This window comes from Diadema setosum, chromosome 5, assembly GCF_964275005.1.
Source record: "Diadema setosum chromosome 5, eeDiaSeto1, whole genome shotgun sequence".
Lineage (NCBI taxonomy): Eukaryota > Metazoa > Echinodermata > Echinoidea > Diadematoida > Diadematidae > Diadema > Diadema setosum.
The window spans coordinates 5,127,483-5,145,547 of record NC_092689.1 but is presented as its reverse complement, the minus strand read 5'-3'; the positions used below and the strand labels follow the sequence as shown (position 1 = coordinate 5,145,547).

The window sequence follows — 18,065 nt, the reverse complement described above, 5'->3', positions numbered from 1 at the left end:
TAGAAGGCTGACATGTCAGTAGCTGGTAGTGACCATCTTCATTAGATGTCTGCTTGATTTTTGCATGAGGAGTGAAGTTCCATCAGTTGTAACCAAGTGGATGTGGTGTCAGTCTGTTCCTTTTTAACTTTTTTTTTTTGGTGCCAATTAGTCAAATGTGCACAAATTTCACACACAAACCTATTGGTAGGTGGTTAATGTGGCATGCAGAGGGTTGAAAATGATGACAGGGACAGTGTAGATAGTTACTATTTCATAGAGTGAGCTATGAGTTTGCATTCATCATACAGCAATAGCAAAAAAAAAAAAAAAAGAATAACTGTGCAGTGCAATCAATTGATTCATGTGTTTGGAACTAGACTGATTAATGTCCTCCTCACTGTATGTGTGAGTCATCATAACTGTCTTTGTGGGCCTGAACATAAAATAGAGAGAAAAAAAAACCCAACAACAACAACAAACTGACAAAGTAAGAAAAAGCCCTGTTCAAATCTTTGAACATGTGATGGGCAGTATCTGATATTGTAAAATGCATTTTAATGCTAAGTACTATCACAACATATATATTGTCTACAAAAACCCCTCAATACCACCAACACTCTTTCGTATCACAGAATCAGTCTTTAGAATAATAAGGAATTGTGGTAAAATGTAGAATCAATTCTGGATGCGTACGCATGTATGTTGACATTGAAATGTTGTTGTTTTTTTTCCCCCATCTCAAACTATGTTGGATCAGGCGAGCCATCAACTCCCAAGAAATGTCGAGCCAGATTTGGCGTTGACCAGCAGGAATTCTGGTGTAAGCCCTGCAGGTGAGATATCTTGATTGCACAATTCTTTTGAAGGGTAATTTGCCAATCAGTTACATACAAATTTCTTTTTTCATATGTGGTGCAAACCAATAGAGATTGTTAAGGTGTGGTTCTGATGTAAATATAGTGATATTAGATATCTAGAGATGTTCCCATTTTTTTTATTTTAAAGGTATAGATTAGCTGCATTTGTACATTAAATAAAGGAGCATTGAAGCAATTCTGCAATATAAACTAAAAGGGCATTCATCATGTGATATTTAGCAGCTTCCACTAATGCTCTGAGTTAAATGTGGGTTATAGTGTGAATATCTTGTGACTAAACAATTGATTCTATTTTACAGGAGGAAGAAAAAGTGTATTCGGTACATCTCTTCAGACGAGAATGATCGGGATAAGAACGACGACGACGATGATGACATGGATGATGACCAGTCCGACACCAGTCCTGGTCAGCCACCACCCATGGAGGTCTTGTCAGACCACACACCAACAGCCCCACCATCGGTGTCATCAATGACCGGCCAACCTCCGCCTCCCAGACCGCCTCAAGATCCTGTCATCTCTCCCAAGCAGAACGGCATCCATTCCAGGCCCATGCCACACTCCAGTGGCAGCCACGCGAGCAGCTCGCAGAGCAACGGAGAGCCACCCACCACGTCGGCGGCGTCGCCCAAAGGGCCTTCGTCATCGTCGTCGGCAACTCTGTATTCGTCCAACGGTTCCCACAAACTGCCCAGTCACAGAGACAATCACCCGAACTCGATCGAGAGTCGTCTGAACCCCAGTGGCAGCAAGCCAGCAGAGACAAGTCGCAGCCTCTTCTCGCCTCACTTACAACTGTCCAGCACCTCGGGCTCTTCGACAGCGTCCTCCTCGTCCTTATCACAATCTTCTCTAAGCATTCCGTCTCTGTCGTCTCAGCATATTCCCCACCACTCACAGCAGCCTCTTGTTGCCCAGACGTCGCCCACCATCGTCCACTTACCTCACCCGGCCGCCGCCTCCTACCCATCCCTGGCCAGTTCGCGGCCCCCGATGGTCATGTTCTCGCCCCAGGCCTCGCTCCTGGGCCACCACGCCCCGCCCAGCATGCATGACTCATTCCGACCGCACATAGCCAACGGCTTTGCGACCCACGGACTCTTACCCATGCACCACCCCCAGGGTGTGCCCCCACCACCGCTCCTGCCATCCCACACGCAGCAGCTGAGACTGCCCACGTCAGAAATGCCTCAGGATCTCTCCATCAAGTCGGGAACAGTGACCGCATGACTATCACGGTGAGGCTCGGCTGATCACCACACAACGCTGCTACCAGACAGGTGTTTCATTCATGCCCCCTTGTCCTCCAACACCCTTCCCCTATCCCTCCCAACCCATTAGCAGAACCCAAAAATGGCCATCCTGCAAAAATCTCAACTTCTCCCCTCCTGGTGTCACTCCCCTATCATTTAAAACTGACAATGTCAAGTATTCATGCTTTCTCTTTCTCAAGGAAATGTTATATCAAAGAGGGTTTTTACCTGTTCTATATTTATATAATCGGTGGCTGGACCACTCATTTTTTTACATAAAGTAATTATACTTTTTTTTTTCACCTCCTCTAAATCAGATCATCTAAAATGTTTCACCCACTATCTAAAGTTATTACCTTCAATCCACAAATAGGGATTAGTTGACAATATTATGCCCGTATGTTAAAACTAGGTGTTTCGAGCTGTAGGCCTTGACGACTGTAGCATACTGTTCATCTACCTCGCCTTACCCTGCCATTACTTTTTGGGATGTCGTCTCGACACAGAAACAAAGAATGGACTCTGAAGGCAGTTGCGTTGTGTGGGGACCAGACGATGTCTCTCTGTGACAGCTGTGCTGTACTATTCATCTTTGTTCATGTGGATCTGTAAATTATTTATACACATTTTTTTTTTTTTTTTTGTAATGACATAAGCGGTACTTCTCATCTTTTTTTTTTTTTTTTGTGGTGAGTCATGGTTAAGTACTGAAGTGCAGATATTATGGTACTTTCACTTCACAGATTTTAAAGGATTTAATTCTCACCTGGATGGCTCGATCGTACCGCAGTCTCTCATTTTGTCCCCCAGTAATGCCTCCATGTATCTTCAGTACTTCTGTACCTTGGTGTAACCGCCTGGGGCATTAACAAAAAATGTTTTTCATCACTTTCTTTCTTTCTTATGGCACATTATTTGTACTGTGGAATTTCCTGGTGTCTGCTCACAGTTGTTACTGAATCTATGTATGCACAGCATCATTCTTCGTGCATGAAGACTTTTATCAGCAGTACTTCAAATACCAGTCCCTCCGATATTTCATTCGTACTGTATGTGGCAGGGGAACGTTGGCGAAGCGTAGGCAGGCAGATATATCGTCTGTTCTCTAGGGTGTGAGGGCGCCCTTATCTTTATGCCATTAATCAAGCAATCTCTGTACCATGGGGTTGAGGACCCCACCACAGCGTCGACTGACGCAAATTGCTGAAGGTGCAAGGATGTTCTTTTTTCTATGATTTTTTTTTCGACATTGCTTTGTAAAATATATATTTTCACTCCGTGGTTTTCATGAATCAGCAGTTAGGGTCTGTTCTGCACAATGTAGTGAACTTGTTTCATGAGTGAGTATGGGTAGAGAATGTTTCTCACAAGACCTAGCCACAATCACAGCCGATGGATCTCCTGTTAGTGAAAGTGAAAAGAATTCAGTGAGCTGACTGCTCTCCGTCTCGGCCCCCGTTGAAGAGAGGCTGTGATGATCGTCCACAAAATCAGCCGAATGTATTCACGACTTAAATCCCAGCCACTGCCTGTGTAAGAGACGTGTCACTGCGAGTTGAAGGGACTGTTGTGATTCAGAAGCACAACCATCCTGGGTATTCATGTGGTTGAGAGAACGTATGTCATGTAGAGCTCCTTATAATACAAATCTGACCAGTGTACAGCCTGCACGTACAAAGTGTAATTACTGTTAGGAACTTCACTGCCGACACACACAAGAGTTCATCAAACGAGACTCGCTCTCTTCGCTTCCAAACTGTGGCATGCCACGGAATCCCCACTCAGAAAGCAAGAGAGAGAGCCTGACACTATGCAAAGAAAAATGGCAAAACTTTGGTGGGCATCACTCACAGATTTGTACCGACACAGTCGATTTCAAACACTGGCAATCTTGGGCGGGAAGGTGCATTGCAAACACTCTCTGCAAAGTTTGTTGTGAAAGCACAGTTATGACTACAATCACTCACTCATTTTTTGTGGATTTGTCTCACGATCAGCCATGCTGATTGGGGTTGAGCCCCATGAAATGCAGCAATTTTCATGTGTGAGACTGCCGACTTAAATCTGCGTTTGCCATGCCTGGTTTGCTTCAGTGTTAAAATGGTACAAAGTTTCCCCTAACACTTGACTGATAACTACGTTTCATTCATTGTAGGGACCCGCTCTGCCAGCACAGACCTATGAGGGGAATTGAGATTTGCAATCATGTACATGAATTTTTTGATGAAATTATAACTTTTGTTCATACTTTTGTTTATATGACATTAGTGAGAAAATATGTGTTTTATGTTGTAAGAAATATATTCTATGTTAGATTTTGATGTTTTTGTTAGCATATATTTTTAAAGAACTGTCGTGTACTGATCTGAAATTTTTTTTTTTAGTTCAAACATTCTGTTTGCCTGTGTTGGTCACGGGGTCATGGGAGGTCAGGGGTAACCAAGTTGGAGTGAATTGCTTTTTTTTTTGTTTTTTTGGACTCACTGAAGATAAGCTGATGTTGCTATAAATAACACATTTCCGACAGACATCTGCCTGAGTGTACTCGGGACTAGTCTTCAAAGGGTTAAAGAAAAGCAGTGACAATAAAGGATGTTATGCAACGGAATGTGATGTACTTAAGAAATATCTCGGTTAAAGCTACTGCTAAACTTTTATGATGTTAATTTTTGTTTTGTTTTCCCCTCCTTTGAGCTCAAGTGTCTCTCAGTCAATGTAAACACACTTCGAAATAATACAGGATGCACTTTTCAACTCTGTTAGGGTGGTTGTAGAAACTTTACATACCCCTCCTCCTCCCATTTTGCAAAGTGATCACCACAACCGCTTTTCAAGACCAGGAGCAATGCCATGAGAACTCTCTTTAATTGCTTTGCAGATAGAATTTGAATTTTTTTTTCCCCCAGATAAAATTTGAATTTTTCCTAAAATGTCAAGAGACTTGTGTCTGTATTTGGCACGCATCTGCTTTCACTGGGCTCCCAGAATAAGCCGATTAGTCTACATGTGGTCCTAAAAGAATAAAAAAACCCAAACAAACCAACAAAAAACAAATACAAATTTACAATGGGGAAAGAGAATGCAAGGAAACTAAAATGATTTCCATATCGTCTCTGACTCATCTTAACCCATAAGAAATTTTTTGATCTCATACACACTTCAGAACTTACTTGACAACATGTCAAGAAGTATGGTACATTGTAGTTGGCTTTTCATGAAGAGATTGACTCCAACATTGCATGGTGGACATGTCCTGGAATTCAAAACAGAGTGAGATATCTCCCTAATCTGAGGTATCTCCCTAATCTGACATATAAAGGCAAGTAGGAAATATTTGAAAGAGGTCAAATGAAGATGAAAGAATCCCCCTCCCCCTCCTAAAAAGAAAGGTCCTGTACGATTACACGCTACCCCCTTTTGCATCCAAACTTGGTATCAATCATGTTCAAAGTGACGATTGCCATGCTTTGTGGAAAGGATCATTCAATTGCAGTTACACAGAAAGGCAGGAGGAAATGAGATTCTTTAGGAGTTATTTGTTTTATGAAAAAGAAACAAAATGGTGTCTACAGGTGTTTTTATAAATGAATAAATCAAGCTAATGATGAGGTATGGTGACAAGTGTTACCTTGCACACATAAATCATGGGAATTTTTGGATGTTTTTTCACACATTGAACACTCGCGTTCTACCAAAGTATAAGTGTCTAGAATACTGCTTAGACAACTTTCCAGAATTTTTTTTTTCTTTTTTTTTTTTTTGCTGGGGAGTACCTTCCTGACGTTGTAGGGACAACAAGCAAAGACACAAGAAAGTGTTGCCAATATTAAGTGTGTCATTACAATCTTTCCACAATGCACTGGACATTGCAGACTAGCAGGTGACTAGTGATACTGATGGAGCTGTACTGAGCAGGCGCTATGGGCAGGTATGCAACATAACAGCCCAAGTGTGGCTTCAAAGACCAGGCTTGATGGAAAACATTTTCTTGTTTTGGACAGAGTGGTGGACAGAGAAAATTTGGGTCAAAGAAGAAGCACTGCCATGGAGAAAAACAAAACAAAACCCAAAAGTGATGAGCAGATTTGCAAAGGAGGAGGGTATCGAGTAACTTGGTTGGGTGATTAACGGCAGATGACTGAGCAGACAATTATTTTCCAGAGCATTTTCAGTTTGAGGGACTCATTTTCAAAAGTGTTTTTTTTTTTTTTTTTTTTTTTTTTTTTTTTTTTTTTTTTTTATATAATAGATTCTAGTGTTATGTACGTAAGCTGTTGGATACCCTTGGGCCCTTCACAATTTTTAGTTGTCTTAGAACAGGGTTTGTTTGTTCGTTTTAATATGGACTTCTTTGTAGTCTTTACCACACTTAAAGGCATCACGGACCAAAGTGAAACAAATTTTCTGTTGTTTGATGGGAGGTGCTAATTTTAAGTGATTAGTCAGTCTCTGTGATGTGAGAAGATGCCAATGTTGTACATTCCATCAGGAGGACTACGCGCACTTGGAAAGAAGTCCAGGGCAATTAGATTAGGGCATAGTCTTGTCATGCAGACTTTGAGGCGTCTGCAAGGCTGCAGCGTTACAGGCAACAAATAATGATGGCTGAATTCTTCTTAGTACTACCCTAGATGAGTGCTTGCGACTGGATTTATGTATGCATCCTGGAATTTTGTAATGTGACACAACTTCGAAGCGGTAAAAAAAAAACACAAAACAATTTTGTAAAGAACACAAGATGCTGCATTTTACTGTGATTGGGTAATACTAACTCAAACCATGACAAATGTACTACTCTAAACTTCTTCAGTACAATTGGTGTATTTTGTATTGATGAAGTGTTGTCGGTAAGATATTAATTGTTGAGGAAGTAAGACATGTCCAGACAGTCTCTGATGTAAGATAGTGTGCACTGTGTGTTCCTAGAAGTTATTTTTGTATTTCTGCCACTCGATTCAACTCGCGTACCGTCGCGAAATACGCAACGATCATGTAGATGTAATTTATGCATTGAAGTTTGTGGAAAAACTCGAGATAGTACTATGTAATCAAGCATTGATTGATGACAAGAAGAGCCACTTTCATCTCTGAAACATTGTTTAGCAAATTAAATCATGTTAATGAGGTACGGCCAGGTAGTATGTCAGCTTCAAGATTTAAGTTTGCAGAGAAATTCAAGGTTCATTACTAATGGAGGCATCTTCTTTTTTTTTTTAGTACATGCACATTACAATAATTCATTTGCAAATATGATTTTTACATTTCATGCATGTACATCTCCTTCCTTCATTTGTTTGACCTGCTTTCTTTCCCCAAAGATTTTTATTTTCCTAGTATTTTTCCCCTTCTTCTCATTCACTTTCCTATAGACAATTTTTTTTCCCCCTCCGTTTCTCAACAAGCAAAGGAAAATTCTTGTGTATTTGTGATGTACCGGTATGCAAGATGTCGTATTTGGAGCAGGAGACAAACCACTCCAGTGAAAGGCGTTTTCTGGGGATCGGAAGGGATTAAAAAGGGAGGGGGATTAAGATTAGAATGGTGCAAATGATGATGCATTAAAGCTTCCAAGGGATGTCCACCTGCACTGGCAAATGTTATGCAGCACTTTGTTCAGGGTTTCCCTTGATATGTCATCACTGTCAATGGCATTGGCTGTTTGACCTCGTAACATAATCAGATCATGTTTTGTTGTTGACTGTATGTGATTTTTAAAGAATATTTTCTTCTTTTTTTTTTCTTTTTTTTTTTTGGCGTGTGTTTTGTATCATATAAGAATCTTCTGAAGAAATGTTCTCTTTAGAGATGTCACCTATTTGAAAGTGTACAAAATCTTGTAGTTGCATAAGAACTGTTTAAAAAAAAATTGGAATGATGTTGTGAACGAAAAAAAAAAAATCCAACACACTGGGCAGAATCAAAATGTTTATATTAGTGCATTTGTGAAATAAACATCTTTTTCAAGAATATTTACACATGATTCATTGTGTCAGTTTGTCTGTTAAGACCTGTTGGTCCCATCTCTTTGATTGAGACAGTTGTGAAGACTGGATGATTGAGTCAAATACTGTATGTGGATATTGCAGGAAAGATTTCCCCGTGTAGTGTGCTACCCCACATTGGGAGGAAAAAGCAAAAGGCATTTTGTGGAAGTGGATGGAGCGTCTTGTCTGTATGGAGCACAGGCAAAGGTTGATCCAGACTGCACTTTATATACATGTATTTGTGTAATGTGTGAACGAGGATGAAGATGATGGTGATGGTGATGACGGTGATAATGGTGATAATGGTGATGATGACGGTGGTGGCGTTGGTGGTGGTGATGGTGATGATGGCGATGGTGATCGTGATGATGACGGTGGTGATGGTGGTGATGGTGATGATAATGATGATGGTGGTGAAGGTGATTATGGTGATGACGATGGTGATGATAATGATGATAGTGATGATGGTGATGGTGATGATGATAGTGATGATGGTGATAATGACAATGGTGACGATGGTGATGGTGGTGATGATAATGATGATGGTGACGATGGTGATGATGGTAATGATGACGGTGGTGGCGATGGTGGCAATGGTGATGGTGATGATGGTGGTGATTGTGATGACGATGGTGATAGTGACGATGATGGTGATGGTGATGGTGGCGACGGTGATTATGGTGATGACGATGGTGATGATGGTGATGATAATGATGGTGATGGTGGTGATGGTGATGATAGTGATGGTGGTGATGGTGATGGTGGTGATGGTGATGATGGTGATGATAGTGATGGTGATGATGATGAGGAGGAGGAGGAAGAGGAGGAGGAGGAATGATCCATCTGAAATGTTACAGAGGGTGTCTAAAGATTTGAACAAAGCCCTGGGATGCAAAACCTCTGCCAAACGGCAGTACAACCTCACTCTCCTCCCCAAGAGGGAGCCACTTTCACAACATCATTACTGGCATAGTGCAGCTTTTGTGTCTTGTAGTAACATGCATTAAGTGGCTTGCTCAAATTGAATTTTGTGGTCACAAATGATCAGTGGTCTGTTTTCTACACTGCACAGAATGTGATGTACTTATTGCCATTTTGTCATTATATGGTGTCTTCTACCATTCATCCACACAGATATGTCCAGGAAATAAGCAGCCTATGGGCAAACACAACAAAGTGTTCCAATATTATGTACATGTATATACACTCAGCAAAAAAAGAAAGTAAACACTTTTTCCAGTTAATATTTTTCATAGAAGATTTCGATGAAAATCATTGTGCCATATACCATATTAAAGATTATTTAATTGGCTATCAATCTGGTAGGTTTATACAAAGGGAAACTTTACGCATGAGTGAACACATTCATTTTTGTCCTCCAAGGCAGAAAGGTAAAAATTGCAAAAATTGACATACATGTATTGAAATTCATTTGCAAATGCCCTCCGAGATAGCAATGACAAAATACCAAGTTAACGCAATGACAGACATAAATGAACTGGCAGAAATAAGTTTCCATTCCTTCATTTCTCTTTATATTCTAAAACAAAAACACTGTGGGGAAACTGAAGGTGGAACATCAGAATTTTCTTATAGGGAGTAAGCCGCAAAGGTGATAAAATCGACGGAATTTCTTCATTTCACTTTTCATCAAGAAATTTAAGAATGCATGAAACAAATTTAGGAACCAAATATTATTTCAAATTTTCTTGATTTGGAATAACACTTCAAATTTAACCTTCTTTCTTACCATTACATTTTCTCTTTTGTCTTTTGACTATGGATTTGACAGAAGATTCTTCAATTTCTTTCATTATTTTTCGGATTTCTATATCTTTGGAGGGTTACAGAGACATAGAGATCATACATGTAGGTTGAGTTTTCCAAATTAATTTGCATTGTTTATCCGTGTTGAATTCGTCTTTTGTTCTCATTGTAACGCGGAAGAGCATACACACTTGAATTAAAACTTGTCCATTTTTGCAATTTTTACTTTTGTGCCTTGGAAGAGAAAAACGAATGTGTTCACTCCTGTGTAAAGTTTTCTTTTTTATTGACCTACTGGGTTTATAGCCAGTTAAATTACCTTTAACCCTAACTAGGCCGGGGGGGGGGGGGGGCCTCCGAGGCCCCCCCCCTCAACGTTCCGCGCGATGTATCGCAATCGCAGAAAGCTATCGCCGCGACGTTTCATGACTTTTTTCTTTCGAGTCTCGCGCATCTTTTGACACCAAATTTGCGACGCCCGGGCGCGCGGTTCCGAAGTTACGCATAAATATGTACATGCATGTCAGGCCGAAAATTGCTCAAAAACATGAATTCGTGTACAATTTCAATGCAAACTGTGCTTGCAGGCAAATTTCATAAAAGCATAATTATTTTGGTGTTTTATTGATTAAAATCAATGAATAACATATTTTCTTGTTTGGAGCGATGTCGCGAACAAATTTCATCGAAAAAACAATGAAAAACATAAAGTCGAAAAACAAAGAAATACATAAATTCAAAAAAACAATAAAATACTTAAGAATTTTTTCTGATATCACAATTTTTTTTCATTACATTTGCTAAGGACACTAAAAAGAATATTTACACAAAAAATGTGCCTGTTTTGAGCTTCATTTTGTGATTTATACCAAATAGTCAGATTTCACGCATCATTATGCATAAATTAGCATAATTTAGCATAAATGATAATTTTTTGAAAAATTAACTTCCTGGTATTTTAGATTACATCATAGGCAATGTGTGTGCCAATTTTTGTCGCGATCGCGCGGTCGACGGCCGAGATCTGGAGGGGGGGCCTGGGAGGCCCCCCCCCCCCCGGCTCTATCAACTACCTAAATAGCCCGGCCTAGTTAGGGTTAACATGGTATATAAACACCATTAGAAATAGCCAAACAGTCTACGAGAAAGATAAACTTGAAAAAGTGTTTACTTTCTTTTTTTGCCGAGTGTATATTAGAACTGCTTTATAACAAGTTTGGATAAAGCGAGATACATGATATAATGAAATTTTAGAGGAGCTAAGCAGCTCACTATAACGAGGATCTCCTGAACATACATCATGCATACATACACATGTATATACAGGCAACTCCCATTATAATGAAGTCCTCAAGGACCCCCATTTTCTTTTGTTATAACAAAATTATGTTACAGCCGAGCAATTAGATATATGATATACACAGATCAGAGTTTTGGCACTAGAATTGTTTACCTTGTTGAACATGTAAAGAGAATTTCATTATAATTGTGTTTTTTATCATGTGAGTACACTGTACATTAGCTGTTGTGTGTGAGTGCGTGTGGGTGTAGATTCTGATTTCCTTATTTGTATGTAGTTGTTCTGTCTTTCTACGATGGGAATTGGGTACAACAGTTAGTGAACGGAAATTGTGTGTTGCATCTCAAATGATATACAGAAATTCCAAGCTGTGTTTCTCATGACCACGGACAAGGGTTATACAAAGTGTATTAGGCAGAGTTGAGTCATGACTAGAAAGGCAGTGCAAAAAGAAAGTGAGAGCTACCTTTTTACACTTAATTGCAAATGGCTGCATTATTTCTGTTGCAGCCATCACAAAGAATTTACGTTCTACGACATATACTCAGACTGAGAATAACAAACGAATGCACAGATGAAATATGTCAGTAATTTCGTGTTTTAATGGGTAGAACACTTGTTTAGCATGAGTTTAAAGTTTGACACAGTTTGAACAGTATTTTAATTTTTTTTCTTTGTCTTATGCCAGTCTGTATTTTTTGTTGTTTTTTTTTATTCCTCTCAATTGACACGATGCAACATCTTGTAGGTTGCACATTTCAACATCAAACATCAAGGAAAGTTCGATTTCTCGCTGAGCCAAATTTCTCTACTCTCCAGTCAATGCAGCGGTAGCCAACCAACATCACAACGTTCTCAATCGCTAAATAGAGCTTCCAGGTATACATACAGAAGCAACAAAAGAAAATACTGATTTAAATTATGAAAATAAAGCAGAAACCGGGTAGAGGCGAGTATGGGGTTCAACTTGATTGTTCTACTACAAAAAACAAAACAGAAAAAATGAATAGCAATTGGTGTTTTTCTTTTTTGACTACTTTAAAGGTATAATCATATGGTAAAAATTACAATTGTAAATACTCCTAGTACAAGGATAATAATGATAGGAGTGCGAGCAACATGCAGAGACTTTTATTCAGATTCAGTTTCTACTGAAAGAAAAAATTTAAACCTCACACCCACAAAAACCCTACCACACCTATTTCTCCCGGAGAGACCGTATCACAGTTCTACACAAGGAACCTCTCTTATCTCGTACGTCTAGTCCCTGCGAGGGGGTAAAGCGAGTCGGAGGGCCGCGGACCGATCCACCACTATCGGTCCATCTTGGCTGGGATTCGAAACCCCGCGCGATGGCGCCTCAGCTCGGACCCACGTCACAGCTCGCGGGATCATCTTTAACGATCCAATTTTTAAACGGCAACCATCATCATCTACACACTTCGAATATGCCACTGGTCTTGGGAGACTAAAGCCACCACACCCTAGCCTCCCAGCTCCAAGATCACTGCAGAATATCTAAAACTGAGTGTGCTACACCACGGCATCAATAATCAACAATCTACTGCTGTTGTTTGTGATTTCAATATCTTGCGATTTTTTTCTCTCTCTCTTTAGAAAAAGAGATACGTGTCCATTAACACTGACAGATACAACAAAAGGTGGATCTTGTCCACTTTTTCGATAAGGGGTGTTACGTAACGGTGAACACAGAGGGCTAACATGAATATTCTATCCCACCATCACACAAAACACCTTCCACCTACATATATCTTGGTCAAAGTTGGCAGAGCTATATAATGAGCCAGTTTGTCATAGGTAGAGAGGAGTAAGTCAAATCAATCTTATCTACTCAATATTGGTGTTTGTGTTTTCTTTTCTCCTCACCATACAATCAGACACACTGCTCTACATAAAATGGACATTTCGGTTACTCTCAAAGCATAACTCAACAACTTTTGTGGGGCACTTGCTAAATGTCATGGGCGTGCCTGAAATACGAACATCAATCTCTTTTTGTAACTTTTTTATTTCTTCGCTTTCCTGTGCTAAAACAACGAGCACTGAAGATAACTGCTAACACACAGTTTCGAGTCACAAAAAATACCACTGAACAAATCACATAGTCGAAGTCTGAGTGAGTTCCCTATAAGTCTAATGAATCGGCACAAAATCCTGCAGAATGGAGCTATCATAGGTCGACTTGTGTGCCCTCTTCCATACATCTTGGATCGACGGCTTACTCTGTGTTCATACACAGATCTTACATATATCAAATAAATTAAGGACAGGAAAAAACAAACTTCACATATTAAACTTTGAGGCGGTCTGAACTAGTGTACACAGCCATTCGCTTGCCTCACTAGATGTGGCCATCTACTCTCATACAAGAGTGATACTGTAACTATCTCACACATATGATTTATGGTGAAAATGACACAATAAAAGGCAACGGGGAGTATGGTGCAAATACAATTTAACATCACCAAAAAAAAAAAAAAAAAATACATGGATGGACGTACTTCTTCCAATGAACCAATTATCTCCTAGTAGCATACACAGCCTAGGGTACATCGTAAAGTGCACTCAAGGAAAAGGTGTAAAGACGACATGTGCTATTGATAACAAAAAATATAAAGCCTACATTTCCAATGTCCCCTTCTTGTGCTTAAAACATGTGACTTTCAAACAAAGACAGTATAGTGGTCAAATTAAAACAGGGGAAATTCCACAATCTGCAACTGATGGACATAGATTTGGCTAAAAATAGCAATCAGGAGCCCCCCCCCCCCCCCACCCGACTTCCTTTCACACAACACACACGAAGTCACAATTACATCTAGATTTCTAGATTTGAGGAAAAGGGCACCAGTCCATTCGCAAGCACGTAGAGGGCGTAGGAGGGACAGAGGAAAGAAGATATACGAGCGCGCATGCAAAAGTGGAATTATCTTTGGACATAAAATCAACAGATTTACCATCTGGTGCACGTTAAAGGGTCCTGAGCCGAGTGACACTATCCCAGTTGAAGGCTTGGGGCAAGGCATCTCCCCTAAAAGATTTCTTGTCTGTGCTGAAGGCCAGCGCCGACATGTTTGAAAGAATCCAGCGGTCCAATGGACACAGCTGGCAGGGCCATCAGGGCTGTGTATACAGCACAGACAAGGTCAAGTTAAGGCAGGGATAAAACCAGGCTTTAGGAAAGGGGGAAAAAAAGACCAAAAAGCACACACTTTACCTCAATGGTCATGCCTGGCTGTGTCTGACAAGTACCTGCATTTTACATTGTTGGCCATTAAAGTTTTTTTTGTACATTTGTAAGGGAAGAAGTTTGCATACATGCACAAAGGTTCAGTTCCACTTTAGGTTTACCGGTGGTCTTGATCAATGTTTGTGGTGAAAACACCTCCACATATGTGTGATTTCTTTCTGGGTCACTGTTCTAAAGAACAGCAGCATCATGTGCTTTGTGGAGTGAAGTCATGCCAGAAATGAGAACAAAGTTACTTGCTCTGTTCTGTTTTGTCCTTTTTTTCCCTCCTGTAATAAGTGTTGTTTTGGAATCATCATATGCAATATGGATTGCATAATTTACTTTCAATTTCTGTCAGCCAAATTTTTTACTTTGGGTTATGTCTTTTCAAAAATCTATACCAGTATCTGTTTAAGAGAAGAGAAAGTTTGGCTTTTGTCCAAAATACTGTTGGAGCACAAACACACACAAAAAAAAGACACAAAAACTATGCCAAAGTTGCTTTGCACTGAGACCTTTTGACTTTGCTTTCGAAAGCGACATGAACTGCGTGAACTTTTTGCTTTTTAAGCACAGCATCCTATAGTCTACTACATGGTGTTTTGGCGGATTGCCAGAAGCAAGCGATCGGCTGTGGATATTGTCCTGCACACTGACACTGTCAAATCTGAGCCTATCGCAGAAGTATTTCTGTCACACGTACTGCCACATAACTAAAAATATGATGCATGAGTCTCCATTGTCTTCTTGGTGCTCTTACTATTGATACGATAGAATGCTAGCCCAGAACACGGAGTCCCCGCTTATACTTATTTGCCCTCGAGTGCTCAATCGGCGCAAAAACGAAAAGAAAGTTTATTGAGTTAACGCAGCAATCGGCAGACAGTAGCTCCTCTACTAACATACACCAGCATGACCCGACAGTAAAACAACCTTTGAGTCAGCTAATTCCTCATCACAGCATAGTAGCAAACATGGCTATAATATAGCAGCACAGAAATCCCTCTGTCCATATTCATGGTAAAAATCCCATTCACTCCCCCCATCCCCATCTCATCCTATTGATACCCCCCCCCCCCTTTCCCCCACACACCACAAGAGCACAATGAGTAAAACCAGAACATTTTCATTTGAGTCCGCTATGTTTGATTTGCTTTTTTTTTTCCCCCTTAAAAGAGCACATACAAAAGCCTTGGCTGAGAGACAGCCCTTATGCACTACACAGATAGCTAGTTGAAGTATGCCGCATTTAAATTGCTAGCCATGTCCAACATAAACCGGGCTCGGTACGTAGAAGATACACAGTATAATATATATTTGTGAATGGCAGCCGTAGTATGATGTCCCTCCGCTCGCCGAAGAAATCGGATAGTTTGTTATGGTAGGGCGCCCTCTTTGTCAGAAGCTGGCTGGCCTTGTGTCCCACTGGAGACTAAGCTGGTCAGGCAGGGGCCTACATGGATGACTGATTCCACATCCTCCAAGTCTGCAGTGACGAGGACGACGGGTATTAAGTGATACCAGAGGAAGGTCGGCGGGGGCAAGCAGTCACGGAAGAGAGGGGGGTGAATCAGAGCAGGAAAGAGAAAGAAATGCTGATTGATAGACACACTCTGAGACGTACTGATGAACAAGCTCTACAAATCACCTAACAAAACTTTTAGCCCCATGGATGCAATTCATTTTCACTCTCCACAGGAGGCCTAGTGGAAGACATAAGAGTGTTTTCAGGAAATTATCTTGTGACAGACCTATCAGAACCTCAATCTTTCCTTTCTGCCAATTTAAGACTGGGCATCACAATATCATAAAGTTTCAAAGCCAAGTATTTTTGAAGATATATGTCATTATACGACCAAATTTTTAATGTTTACAGCAGGGCATGACTTTCCTTGGTAAAAAGTGATGTGCAACAAGAACTCTTGAAAGGTAGGTCAACATTATTGTAATCATGCTGAAATTTAGTCATCTTTATGAAATTCTCGTGTCGAGTTGATGGGAACACATACTCAGGCTGGATTTGAACCAACAACCTCCAGATCACCTGACAGGCGTCTTGTAGAGGCTTGTCCAGTGATCATGTCCATGATTTTTTTTGGTTTTTTTTTTGTCATGGCTGCAACTAAAATACTGATTAATTCCGTGCCTATTTACGTCGATGTAAAGCAATTTGTCAATCAGTTGCAAAAATGCTTTATCAATGCACGAGTTTTGTTTCTAAAACAACCCCATAAACATACGACTAGAAGATACAATGTACAATCAATACCCATCAATACAATCAAACTCTCAACAAGCTCTGCAGTTCTAATGGAAAAAATGGACTGAAGGGTTCACCTGGTTGCTGTCCATGACATCCGTGGCACCCCAGAGCCCGTTGCTGATCCCGATGGGGGGCGTGCCCTGGTAGAGACCCTGGTGGTTGGGTGGAGTCATGGAGCTTGGTAGGCCCTGCTGCTCACCTATCTCCCCTCGGTGGAAAGGCGTTACCTACCGCACCCAAATAATACACGATAAATCACCGATGCCAATCTCATTTACCCCATTACTATCCTCATTGAGGGTCTTTCAAGGAAACGGCACTACAGCAAAATCTACTACTAATCTGATAACCTAACACTACCGGTGCAGTTGGAATCTGATAATAAAAAGTCACAAATGTAAGAATGCATTATGGTGATACTGGAGGACACAAGTTGGCAAACATCATTGTAGGAGCAAATATCTCTTCAATTGTCCTGTTTCACTTTTTAATGATCTTGTGCATAAATCAGTCAAAAAAGGGAAATTATTACCACTCAATAACAAAGACAAAGAGAATTTAGCGCCACAGATACGTGACTTACCAGTTTACCAGATCTTAAATACTCTAAATCAATAACTATTGGAGTTTTTTTACCCCCTTCTACCCCCTTCCTCAACACTATAAAAAAGAAACCAACCAAACAAAGACACCAAAATCTAATGGCTTGAAGCTTGGGCTTCACACAGCACAAAATCTAATGTATTTGCTACAATCCATAACATATAATCAGTTCTTACCATGGGTTGTCCGTGGTAGCTCTCAGGTCTTCCAATGGGCCTCTCAGGGTAGGTTCGCAGCATCGGAGCGGCTTGGTTGTTCACTGCCATGTCGTCCATCGAGGGAGCCGAGTTCATCCAGCTGGAACCACTCTCGCCCACTGCAGAGTCATACAGCGAATAAACGTTACAGCGTGAATCAACAAGAAGAAAACTGAACAAATGCACAGCAAGAATGTTTTCAGACGTTATCTGCCAGACATGGTAGTACCAACTGCGATACCAGAGCAGACGAGCTGTTATGAAGCAAACATTTTGGGATATGGTGAACATAAAATCCTGTCGCTTGAATGTCGTTCAGATATGGAGGCAGGTTGTTTAAAACTGGGCGAGGGAGGTGCAGCATGTCATGATATCAGTGACATCAATTTATCATGATCTCTCTCAAACAGAGCTTCTTTTCAAGGGCATCATTTAAAAATGAATTAGACTTTTCTCACTGGTCATTATTTTTTTCAGTCATCTGCACTTTTCCTGCATCAGAAACTAATCAGAGGCCACCATTCTGAAGAGTAAGGTACTCAATAGATACTGAATAACTAAGATACAATGAACTCTTGGATATTT

The 18,065-nt window shown here is 40.5% G+C and overlaps 2 protein-coding genes across 2 annotated transcripts in view; one reads left to right on the top strand and one right to left on the bottom strand.

Moving 5' to 3' along the window:
- LOC140229021 (transcription factor 7-like 2) overlaps window positions 1–2,764 on the top strand; it is a 140,452-nt gene extending 137,688 nt beyond the window's left edge. The window contains 2 exon segments of the mRNA XM_072309283.1: window positions 740–815; window positions 1,160–2,764. Of these exon segments, the coding sequence (XP_072165384.1) occupies window positions 740–815; window positions 1,160–2,090 (1,007 nt within the window). The 3' untranslated portion in view covers window positions 2,091–2,764.
- Window positions 2,765–15,516: 12,752 nt separating this feature from the next.
- LOC140228527 (ankyrin repeat domain-containing protein 17-like) overlaps window positions 15,517–18,065 on the bottom strand; it is a 54,225-nt gene continuing 51,676 nt past the window's right edge. The window contains exons 31-33 of the mRNA XM_072308760.1: window positions 17,460–17,599; window positions 16,755–16,907; window positions 15,517–15,903 (exon numbers count right to left, since the gene is read on the bottom strand). Coding sequence (XP_072164861.1) covers window positions 15,871–15,903; window positions 16,755–16,907; window positions 17,460–17,599 — 326 coding nt within the window. The 3' untranslated portion in view covers window positions 15,517–15,870. The remainder of the gene's footprint in view (window positions 15,904–16,754; window positions 16,908–17,459; window positions 17,600–18,065) is intronic.